This window comes from Mercenaria mercenaria, chromosome 10 (genome assembly GCF_021730395.1).
Source record: "Mercenaria mercenaria strain notata chromosome 10, MADL_Memer_1, whole genome shotgun sequence".
NCBI lineage: Eukaryota > Metazoa > Mollusca > Bivalvia > Venerida > Veneridae > Mercenaria > Mercenaria mercenaria.
In genome coordinates this window covers 57,356,756-57,369,774 of record NC_069370.1, presented here as the reverse complement: position 1 = coordinate 57,369,774, position 13,019 = coordinate 57,356,756, and the positions used below count along the sequence as shown (strand labels likewise).

The 13,019-nt window shown below is 37.2% G+C and overlaps 1 protein-coding gene across 3 annotated transcripts in view; it reads right to left on the bottom strand.

The window, feature by feature from the left end:
• LOC123560704 (signal transducer and activator of transcription 5B-like) overlaps positions 1 to 13,019 on the bottom strand; it is a 58,128-nt gene that overhangs the window by 13,467 nt on the left and 31,642 nt on the right. For all 3 annotated transcript variants that reach the window (XR_008372804.1, XM_053553157.1, XM_053553158.1), the window contains exons 18-20: positions 6,957 to 7,115; positions 6,466 to 6,535; positions 1,554 to 1,673 (exon numbers count right to left, since the gene is read on the bottom strand). Coding sequence is in view for 2 of the 3 variants with exons in the window: in XM_053553157.1 (XP_053409132.1) it covers positions 1,554 to 1,673; positions 6,466 to 6,535; positions 6,957 to 7,115 (349 nt within the window). In the remaining variant the exon portion in view is untranslated. The remainder of the gene's footprint in view (positions 1 to 1,553; positions 1,674 to 6,465; positions 6,536 to 6,956; positions 7,116 to 13,019) is intronic.

Sequence of the window (13,019 nt, the reverse complement as noted above, 5' to 3'; positions counted from 1 at the left end):
ATTCAGTATCTTTAATGATTCTGAAATGCCGGTTCTTGTTTTGAAAAAGTGTTCTTATTGCGTAGCTAGATAGGTGTATAATCTTATTTGCTCATACATAATTATTTAATTTCTCCTAATGTAAATCTGCTATTTTGTTTTATTCATAAATACCCTTTCAACAAATAGCAGTTTATTCATGGTCTATAACTGCAAGTTGTTGATGTATAGAGAACAATTGTTTCAAATCTAAATAAGCAGAACTTTGCAAAATGTTACATGACTGTTTTAAAGAATGGTGTTCCTTTATCAAATCAGTTATTTCTTAACATGCCAGCCACATGTAGCTTTAATCAACATATAACACGGTAGATCGGAACTCTTCTTGCTACGACCATACTTTAAAAATCAATACTTGAAAATCAGTCCATGCATGTAGAATCACAGCCCGGACAAGACACTACGGGCGGAAAGGAACTAAGCAATTTTTAGACCCTTAACCAAAAGGACAATGATAATGAAATCAACCAAAACTCGACATGACAATAAGGACCATACATAAAAGTACTGTTTACTGACTGTAAGTATACACATTGTACACAAATAAAAGACGAAAGAAATCGCAAAAACACAGATAGAGTAAACAGACACAAAATATACATGAAGAAGAGACACTTCGAGGCATATAACATGTCTACAAGACAGTGTTTTTACTTTCATACTGCTGTATTCTCGATATCCCACAGCTGACTTCAACGACTACCTATTGCAAATACAGCGGCCGTTTTCGACAGTCATATTTTTTCGACCATGCCTATTTAACGGCTAATATACTTTTTTCAGAAAGAACGTAGAACCCGGAAACTTCACACAGGTGTTCCGAAAGGACAATCTCTTAACCAGATGATAAAAGTTTTCACAGACTGTTCCTAAACAAACATTTTGCGCGAAACTTTGGATTTTTGTTCGATTTTTCAAACTGAAGAAATTGTTAGCGAATTTCTAAAAACATAACGATCGTTTTCGGCCCAGAAATTGTAAACGTAAGCTATGTCCATTCCTTGACAAAATTGTCAAGTTGATTTGCAAGAATTGGCTTCGTTTCAATAGAAATAAATGAAAAAACTTTACCTTCCGATTTACATCTGGGTTAAATTTCCAGCAAGATTTTTTGTCCAGCGGGCGTCAGGACAGCCGGTTATCCAGACTGTGTAATATTACCGAAACTCACAACATTTGTAAAATGGAAATTTAATCCTTATTTGAGCCGCGCCGTGAGAAAACCAACATAGTGGATTTTGCGACCAGCGTGGATCCAGACCAGCCTGCGCATCCGCGCAGTCTGGTCAGGATCCATGCTGTTCGCCAACAGTTTCTCTAATTGCAATAGGCTTTGAAAGCGAACAGCATGGATCCTGACCAGACTGCGCGGATGCCCACGCTGGTCTGGACCCATGCTGGTAGCAAATGCATTAGGTTAGTTTTCTCATAGCGCGGCTCATTTATTACTTTTCCATTCAACACTACTGGGTCAAAACAGAAACGTGTAAATCTAACCTATTACAGATACTTACGTTGCCTCCGCTTCTAGTGTCCCTGGTTGATTCGCATACGAAGGGCTAGAAACAGGTCCTGCGCACGCACCTGGGTTCTGTGGGTTGTTGAAATCAATCTCTCCCGGAGGCTGTGTAGACCTTATAAAACAGAACCTATTTTAGCGATTTCATTAAAACACTTCTTCGTTTTTTTTTTCTCTCACACGATTTTGTAAATAACAATAAAATCAACCATTTAAGTTGGCAGGTAAACTTTCAAATGGGGTCTTATATTTCGCCGAATTGAACTAAGCAATTTTAGCAGCTGAATACGAATTAGCTATGTATATTAACGTGTTTTAACGTAACTGTACTTGCAAGTTAAGTAATAATAAACAATGGTAAATCTTTTTTAAATCAAAAGTATTCTTCTTTGAATAATAAAACACTTCAAGCGAGGTCAGGGTACAGGTTAGTGTTACTCTAGTGATTTCTAATAGAAAAGTTGCACTCTGCTATCCCTGACCTGTAGCAGGAGTGAATTGTTCCTGACTTGTAATGGTCATGGATCATTGAACAGGGCGAAATCAGTTTTCTTTATTGCAAGGGCCAAGGCCGTGACTGTAAGTTCCCTATAGGTAGAAGTCCGCTTAGCTCAGTAGGGAGAGCGTTGGTCTACGGATCGCGAGGTCGCGAGTTCGATCCCCGGGAGGGGCGTATGTTTTCCGTGACGATTTGATAAAAGACATTACATGTCTAACATCATTCGTCCTCCACCTCTGGTAAATCATGTGGGAAAGTTGACAGTTACTTGCGGAGAACAGGTTTGTACTGGTACAGAATCCAGGAACACTGGTTAGATTAACTGCCCGCCGTTACATGACTGAAATAATGTTGAAAAACGGCCCAAAAAACAAACAAACAAAGGTAGAAGTATTTGAAGACCTCAAGTTTTTATTTCAAGTACTAGCGGCAAGGTCCTTTTACAAATAAGAAATATATATTAACAGTCTGAGCATATGTCAGGCCGAATATTACTTCTGGGAAATCAATTCAAAATCAGACCAACGTTTAGAAGATTGTTTACCCGCCCACTAGTAGGGAAATTTTGGATAAATAAAGAAAAAAAACATTCTTGGGAAAATATCAGCTAGGAAAATTTCGGTGAAATTGTCATGTAGGTTAAAGTTTACAAAAACAATTGTACACCTGCTGGTACAGTATTTTCACATGCAGATACTATTTGAGCCGTGCTATGAGAAAACCAACATAGTGCATTTGCGACCAGCATGGATCCAGACCAGCCTGCGCATCCGCGCAGTCTGGTCAGGATACATGCTGTCGCTTTCAAAGCCTATTGCAATTAGAGAAACCGTTAGCGAACAGCATGGATCCTGACCAGACAGCGCGGAAGCGCAGGCTGGTCTGGATGCATGGTGGTCGCAAAGCCACTATGTTGGTTTTCTCATGGCGCGGCTCATTTTATATCTGCAGGTACATTTCTGATTTTTACCTGACGGTACATTTTTAAACCTGCGTGTACAATTGTGGCACCGTTAAATGTGGCAACACCGCTAAATGTAAAAATTTGCCCACCGTTATATATCGCAACACCAATGCTAAATGTTGCACTTCCTATTTGACACTATGACATATATAATCAATACCTTGTGTATATTTCAAAATTTTATTTTACGTAATTAGTCTGAATCTTCAATAATAAAATAATGTGGTGTTAGTTTTAAGCCCGACGGAAGTCATACGCATACATTCTTGTATACTTTTTCGGGGGAAGAAGAATTAACATGTTTATGTTGTACATATAATTATCTTAATAATAAGTGTTGTTACGTAAAGAAACAAGAGGGCCTTGGAGGCCCTAGATCGCTAACCTGAGTTCCGAACTTTGCTTGAACAGTCACACAAGAAAAAATATCTATGAACTTATTTCGTAATAGGGCCAGTGTTTTAGAACAGAAATACTTTGAAGTTCTCCTAACTAAATATAATTTGGCAGTGGCGTTTTGTTTGTCGGGGTTCAGTACGGATGGGGAACGGGGTGAATGATGACACAGAAATCTAAGACACAAATACCAAGACAATTGATAGAAAATATATACATATATATTTCGAAGAGGGAGAGGGAGGGGGTTTATGTGTGTGTGTGTGTGTGTGGGAAGGGGGGTGGGGGGGGGGGGGCGGAGAAAGGGGAATAACGTGGGTAGGGAAATGAGACTAAGCCAGACAATTTTAAGAAACTAAAAGTAAAAAAAGTATCAAAACGCCCGCTTGTATCTGAAATAATGTACAGAGGGACACGTACGACCTTCCTCTGCCATTGAAGCTGGATAGTCGCCTTATGACTTTAAATGTAAACCTCCAACAAGGAAGTAGAACCAATGACAGATTACTAGAAAATCTTCGTTTTCTACAGCTACATTGGTACAAAACACCGTAACACTGTTTAGGTTAACTGGCTGCGGGTATATAATAAGTGGCACGGACAGGTTTAATTAAGTCTCTCATGTGCACCCCTTTATATGAACGTGCTTAACAAGATCGTGCAGTTCACACTGCTCGCATGTGCATCAAATTGTGACTGAATGTCTTTCAACCTATCAGGGTTCAATCCTTTGGTGGCAAGGCATTTTCAATGTCGCAATTCTTACATTTTCATATTACAAAAATATGTTTTGTAGCAGCTTTTACTGAAATGAAACAGACTGGGCTTGGCTGGGCTAGTTAAGGCTAAATATCTGATAGAAGCCACTCGCTTTTTATACGCCCGAAGGGACGTATAATATTATATGACTCCGGTGTCCGTCCGTCCGTTAGCAATTTTGTGTCCGCTCTGTAACTCTTGAACCCCTTGAAGGATTTCGAACACAAATGTTCACCATATCGAAACGACGTGCGGGACGCATGTTTTGGATGGCTTGCTTCAAGTTAAAGGTCACACTTAAGGGTCAAGGTCATATGACTTTGTTTCGTGTCCGCTCTGTAACACTTGCAATACTTGACGGATTTTAGAGAAACTTGGCACAATTCTTTACCACATCGAGACGACGTGCAGAGGTCATATTTTGGATGGCCCGCTTAAAGGTCAAGGTCACATTTTGGGGTCAAAGGTCATACCTTCGGGCGTATATTGCTCCGCATTGTGATGCTCTTGTTATCTCTTGTTATGTTTGGTATCGTGAAGGTAAGGTTTTTCGGCAACTGTCTAAAACAAATGTTATATTTTAGTAAAGTACAGTGGTATGTATAGGACGCACACTTATGTTGTTGTTTCACTTATCACGAGCAATCAAAATAAGATGTCGTGCGATCGAAATAAGGAGTCGCGAGCTCGAGATAAGATCTTGAACGCTCGAGATAAGATTACGTGTGATCGAGATAAGAAGTCTTGATCTCGAGATAAGAAGTCGTGCTCTCGAAAAAACAGTTGTCGTGCAATCGAGATTTGATGTCGTGAATTCGTGATTACATGTCATGCTCTCAAAACATGCCCATGACAGTATGACACGACAATGCGACACGACGCGCAACATTGATGTCACGTTGTCGCGTCGTATTTTTGCCCGTCGTATCGTGTGTCGAGCGTCGAACTCTTGAGCATCGATTTGTGTAACAGGCCCGGATCGCGACCAAGGTCGACCCCCACCCCCCGCCACACACACACCCTACAGTTGGCTGAAAAGTGACATATTCCCATCAAAGTTGCACCAAACTATTTTGAAATAATATTTTCTCAAAATTTAGACCCAAAACACACCAGAGGCCAACATTTCAAACCTATATTTCAGAATTTAGCAGGAGGAGAACCGCCTGACCCCTCTAAAATGAGCGGAGCATCCTTCCAGTACCGTAATTAAGACAAAAAATGCACCAGAGGCCACCATTTTATACCTGTATTTCACAATTTCCAAGAGGGAAAGCCCCCTGACACCCCCATCTAAAATCACAGGGGTATCCTCTCCCATACATCAAAATTTATAAGAAAAATGCACTAGAAGGAAGCATTTCATACCTGTATTTCAAAATGTTCCAGGGGGAGAGCGCCCGAACTCTCCTAAAATGAAGGGGAGTACCCCTCCAGTACCAAAAAAGCACCATAGGCCAACATTTCATACCTGTACATAGAAAACATCCCCTCCCTAATACGGATAGAGGACCCTCCCGTACCTACCGCACCTCACCGTCGACACCTTTGTTCTAAACTTGTGCCACCTCCCCACCAAACCCCCCACCCCGCATCCCCAATCAAGTATTTCTGGATCCCGGCCTTGTATTCTTCCAGGTCGACGCAAGACATGCAATACAACGCATATCTCATTAAGTTTAACATAGAAATACGTAATCCTGAAATAATTTTAGTACTGTAGCGAGTACCGAGTTAGTGCTCAAACCTTTTAAATATAAACTATGTAGGCGCGGATCATTGAAAAGGAAACGGCAGTCAGAACGTATTTCAGAATGCATACCATGTATGCAATTATGCATCACCCAATCTAATGAACAATTGGACATTAGCGTTGCGACATTAACGTCCACATTGACCAAATTCAATATTTAAATGCTAGAATTATTCCAGTCCATACCAAAATATCACGTATTAATTTTGTAATACATACAGTTTTATTTAGTTGTGATCCGCAAGATGACAACTTGCTTGAAACTTATAAGTAAATCTATAGTTACTCTATTACACATGAGTGATGCTTTGATATCATACTTGCAACAAATCTTAGGATAACGTGTTTGATTTCCAGCATCCATGCTTCAACTTCATATGGATACTTTACAACCACAACCAGAGGTTCTTACTTCTTATCAAATGTCCTAAACTTTTGTAATAAGACTGGTAGCATTAGGTATTGATCTCATTTCATGCACACATACAATTCATTACTACAACCCGTGTCCTTCTACTGTCTAAAGGTATACTTACGGTTGTTCATCAATAACAAATATGAGTTTAGTTTTAACGTAGCCTCCATTTTCCACTTTCTGTGAGCTACCTAAAAATAAAATTACACTTATGAAATCACGACAAACAGTATCCCCACAGTATATTTCAAAAATATAGCATCGCATAGTGCCATAATTATATTTGCGATTATTCCTAAACTTTGCTATTCTTTTTATTAGTATTGTGTTTTTTTGTTCACCGAAAGTTCTTGTACTGTTAAAACATGACAAACTGCATTCTAAGATAATACTGCACTTAACCAATTGTGACACACTACTGTTGAAATGAGCACATCAACTAGATATCAATTTAGACGGAATCAGGAAACAAGAAGTTTTAAGCAAATGGACTCACTATCAACTCTAAAACACTATCATCCAAACTAAACCATGCAAAACACTGGTTTGTTTGATCGACTTAAAGAGTGAACTATATAATTAAAAAAAAAAAAAAACAACAAAAAACAAAACCTATATCGGGTTTAGAAAAGTAGCTCTGGAAGGCGGTGTGTTTTGGAGTGTCCGGATACAGCGCCACTAAGGTAGTCAAATCCTTGATACGATCTGCTAAACCACGTAATGCAAAGTCTTTGGCACTTAGTGGTGCCAAATTCCATACCTGGCTCTCACCTTTAACAGCAAAACTTTGTTTTATAAATACATGTACTGATCTGACCAAAAGACCCCCTATCCCATTTATTAGTTTTCCAGTATCTTAATAAACGCTTAAAAGAATGATGTTGTTTTAAAGAAAATAGCGTTCATTTAGAACAATATATTGAAACATTGTGTACAGTGCACTGCAAGAATGCCGAACACCTTCCGGACCTGAGCTACTGACGGGTTATGACAGAAGCTTTTTTTCGAACTATTGATATAAAACAAATTAAATAATTTGTATTTATCAGTAAAACAATAAGAGAAATTTATTACGCCAACATAGAACAGAACAAAGAGAATTTTTTTCCTAGGCTGAGAATTATGTCCCTTATTTATATAATATTACATAAACGGCATTATTATCATTATACCGGATTTATATAGCTCCCTGTAGCCCAGAGCAGAGGTGTTCATTCTTTTCAGAACGGGAGGTTTTCAGTGAGGAGATCATACAACAGAAATCAGAACATAAATTATCTGAGCAAAACCAGCAACAACAACGGAATGATGTTTATGCCTGTACCAAGGAACTGGCTCATGGGGAACGGTGCATGGGCAAATCAATAGAACTTACATGAAAGTCAAGTTCTAAAAACTATCTGGTCGTTTTTATTACAACGACCTAGAGTCTGATCAAATTAGTTCAAGAAATGTTAATGTTTCATGTTGTTCTAGTTTAATCCATGAGGCCCTCTCAAACCGTTGTGATTATTGTACATTGTTTTGTAATAATCCATACATTTGTGAAAATACTTGCAGCGCTGGTTCCTTATTTACTGGACCCAGAACATTCATTTCATCTAGCAATGACAGTGATTGCACTACTAGTTTTTCCTATAATGATAACTCTTCTAGTTCTTCATACACTAATCAATTATGTTTGTTATTCAAATACTGGAAATATTTTCACCAGTAATTTTTCTTACATTGGTAATGATACTTGTATTCCAAATGTTGAAAATAATTTCACAAGTAATCTTTCTTACACTGGTAATGATATTTGTATTTCAAATGCTGACAACACTGGTAATGATACTTGTATTTCAAATGCTGAAAACACTGGAACTGATACCTGTATTTCAAATGCTGAAAATGATTTCACCAGTAATTTTTCTTACACTGGTAACGCTACTTGTATTTCAAATGCTGAAAATAAATTCACCAGTAATATTTCTTACACTGGTAATTATGATATTTGTATTTCAAATGCTGAAAACACTGGTAGTGATACTTGCATTTTAAATGCTGTAAACACTGGTAATGATACTTGTATTTCAAATGCTGAAAACACTGGTAATGATGCTTGTATCTTAAATGCTGAAAATAATTTCACCAGTAATTTTTCTTACACTGGTAATGCTACTTGTGTTTCAAATGCTGAAAACACTGGTAATGATGCTTGTATCTTAAATGCTGAAAATAATTTCACCAGTAATGTTTCTTACACTGGCAATGATATTTGTGTTTCAAATGCTGAAAATAATTTCACCAGTAATATTTCTTACAGTGGTAATGATACTTGTTTTTCAAATACTGAAAATAATTACACTAGTAGTTTAACATTTCCTGAAGACACTTGCACACCTGACTCTTTAGTGCCTGGTAAGGACTCTTGCTCTTCACATCCTGAAGATATTGATACTAATTGTATCTCATATACTGAAAATAATGATTCTACCTCTCACACTGTTACACATGTTGATGATAATGCATTTTCTTCACCTAATACAATTGGTCATACAGTTATACAACCAGAAATAGGTTCATGGTTTAAAGACAAAGGTTTAAATATTCTTCATTTGAATGTACACTATTTTTACCCCAAACTTGATGATGTCAGGATTCTAGTATCCCAGCAAAAAAATATTGATATTCTATGCTTTTGTGAAACATTTCTAAATAATACTTTTACTGCTGATGAGCTTTCTACTGACAACTATAAAATACTTCGCAGGGACCGGGGCTCAAATTGTGGTGGTTTAATTATCTATGTCACATATTCGTTACAATGTACACAAAGATATGATCTTGACCACACTTTTATTGTGACAATTTGGCTTGAAGTGAAACAGCCTAAACCTAAGTCCTTTCTACTCAATTATACTTATAGACCTCCCTCGTCTTCGTCTGAGTGGCTAAATAATTACTCTTGATCTCTTGAAAAAGGTTTTCTTGAACAAAAAGAATGCATTGCTCTTGGAGACTTTAACTTTGATTTGCTTAAGTGTCAAAATGTAACAAAAACCTGGATTGATATGATGGAGTCATTCAATTTTAAACAGTTAGTAACTAGTCCTACCATGATAACTGATCATTCGGCTACATTGATAGTTTTTTCAAATATGCCTAATAATGTATCCACTGTAAATGTTCCGGTTTATTCTATAAGCGATCACTACCCTGTATGTGTAACACGCAAACCGTCTTTTAATTTTGTAAATGGTCTTGTGCATAAGGTTATTAAGTATCGTTCCCTCAAACACTTCAATGAAACTGAATTCGTTACAGACTTATGTAAGCAGTCATGGTCTATTCTTGATGCATTCAATAACCAAGATGATGCTGTAGACCTTTTCATAGATATCTTTCTTTCCATTCTAAACAGACATGCACCGAATAAGAAAAAACGGGTCAAGAAACCTAACCAACCAAATTGGATCAACAAAAGCATTCTTGATGCTATTAAATCAAGAGACTATTTTCTTAAAAAACAAGACTCTGCAAGTTACAAGTTCTTGAGGGGAAAAGTTAAAACCTTAACATATAATGCTAAAAATCAGTACTATAATGACACAATAAGCAGTAACAAACAAAATCCTAAAGAGTTATGGAAAAATCTCCACGAATTGACAGGATTACATTCTCATGTTCAAAACAATGATATTGATGATGAAAAAGGTCAACCAATAACTAACCCGTTTTTGGCTGCTAATACATTCAATGCTTATTTCAGTTCTATTTGTAAACCCTCCCCAACTTCCATTGCAGGCAATAACCTTACTTCTTCCAAAATTAGGGTTAATACGCCTGACACACTGTTCAGAATTCCATCTGTAGATGTGTCATTTGTCGAAAGCCAACTAAAAAATCTAGACATAAAGAAGTCCACAGGTTATGATAACATAAGCCCAAAATTTTTAAAAGCAGCTGCTTCTGTCAATGCTCCGGTGCTCACTAAAATATATAACAATAGTATTGCTACCAACTCATTCCCACAGGCATTCAAAAAAGCCAAGGTTATCCTTATTCATAAAGAAAGGTCCTAAAAATGACAAACTTAATTATAGGCCAATTTCCATTCTTCCAACAACATCTTTGATACTTGAACGTCATGCTACCCTGCATTTAAGACAGTACCTTGAGTCGAATGATTTGCTGTATAGTCGTCATTCTGGTTTCAGAGTAAATCACTCCTGTCAAACAGCCCTTGCTAAACTCTTAGATGATTGGATCACAGCAATTGATAACAATGGAATAGTTGGGACTATATTTCTTGACTTGTCTAAGGCATTTGACTTACTAGATCATGACATCTTGGTACATAAATTAAATTCATACGGTTTGCATGATTCCACTGTTTCTTGGTTTTCATCTTATCTTCATGACAGGACTCAGCAAACCTTCATTTCTGGTGTATATTCAGATCCCAGCATAGTAACATCAGGTGTACCTCAAGGATCGGTGCTAGGGCCCTTGCTATTTTTAATATACATAAATGACCTTCCCTTATCGGTTTCATCGGCAGTCACAGATATTTTTGCAGACGATACAACCATATCAACATCAAACTCAAATCTTGAAAATGTGACTGAAACATTATCCAATATTAGTAAAAATGTTGATGCATGGTGTAAGACTAACGCAACGGAGATAAACTCTGAAAAAAAAACAAAGTAATGTATGTTGCATCAAAACATAAAGTCAAGCAAGTATATGACGAGCCCCCAGTTATTCATTTCAGAGATGAAACTCTAGACTGCAGTACGAAAGAAAAGTTACTCGGCGTTACTATTGAAAATGATTTGTCTTGGAATACACATGTTGATAATATTTTGAAAAAATGCAATTCACTTTTATACCTGTTGTCTCGCATCAAAGTATATCTTTCTGTACATATGAGGAAATTGTTCTATAACTCTTACACACTGCCTTACTTCGATTACTGTTGTGTAATATGCGGAAGCTGTTCTAATTCATTAGAAGACAAAATTGTTAAGTTTCAAAAAAGAGCAGCTCGCCTAATTCTTCATAAAGACTTCGATAACCCTTCTGCTGAATTATTTCGAGAATTAAACTGGATGACTTTTCCGGAGCGGGTAATATTTCAAAAAGCAGTTTTAATGTACAAAAGTCTAAACGATCAAGCACCTATTTACCTCAGAAATTTATTTACATTTAGCTGTGATATACATGACATACATGCTCGAACTTTGAGGTCAGATTCTAATTTGCAGCTTTACCTTCCTCGGCCGAAAACTGAACTATTTAAACAAAGTTTTACATATTCTGGTGCTACTATCTGGAATTCCTTACCAAATCATATAAAAAGAGCATCATCAGTAAAGCAATTCAAATTACTATACATAGCTTGGCACAACACACAATCATAATACTTAATATATATAATATTGCACTTCGTATAGTTACAGTATAAACACAATACTGGTATTAAATGCACTTGTCTGTCTTCTATATGTTACAATGTACCATGTAAATATTTTAGATCTGTATGTTATGTATTGTTTTGAGGGTCTCATGGAAGATTGATGTTGTTCGTCAAATGAGTTTTCCTCGTTAAATAAAGGCTTTATTATTATTATTTTCATGATAAACACATTCTAAGGCGCTTTACATATAACAAACGCAGCAATACAGGGCGTGAAATTCATCCTCTACAAGTACAGACACAGAGCGATCAGACCAGAGGGACATATTGAGATAAAGCGACCAGAACAGATAGGGAGACATCCTTTTTAGATACAGGCATGTCTGGCTAATTTGCAAATAAGACAATCTGGTTCTTTAACGTACATGGTGTATAGCACAGATACAAGCCAAGTCGTCTTTCCTAGGAGCCTCTTAACTCAAGAGCAACTCAGAAGTTGGATTTGAACCCCCGACCTCTTGATTGACAGTCAAACATGTTACCACTAGAACACCGACCCACCTCATAATCAAGATAGATAGATTAGATAAATAGATTTATTTCGGTAAGGGGTGCACATACATGGACATTTAAAAACACCATATTATTTATTTATTTATTTTTATGAGCAATACGATAATGACTGAAATGTAGAAATGCTGTTTAAGTGGAATAAAGATTAGACAATCAAATCTATTTGTATTAGGTCAGTATTCAAAATTTGGATGAAATAATTGAACCGCGCCATAAAAAAACCAACATAGTGCGTTTGCGAACAGCATGGATCCAGACAAGCCTGCGCAGACTAGTCAGGATCCAGGCTGTTCGCTAATGGTTTCTCTAGTTGCAATAGGCTTCGAAAGCGAACAGCATGGATCCTGACCTGACTGCGCAAACGCACTATGTTGGTTTTCTCAGCTCACTGACCCAGCAGTATGGCCACAAGTATTTGGTCCGAGAGCTCACACACTTTTATTGCAACAACTGAGGCCAAAAGAAGTTTATACTTTTTTGGAAACAGTATTTCACATCCTCCATGAAAACCCGTTTCTTAAGTGTCAAAGCCGTGCCTATCTATATTTTGTTCAGTTATGTTTGTGGTAGGGGAGGTAAAACTCACTTGTAAAAATATTAGGGGGTAGGGTAAAGTTAACGTCTACAAGTTGCTTCACTGTTTAATTACAGTAACTATCTTATTGTCAGTAAATGTATAATTGTCAAACGATGAC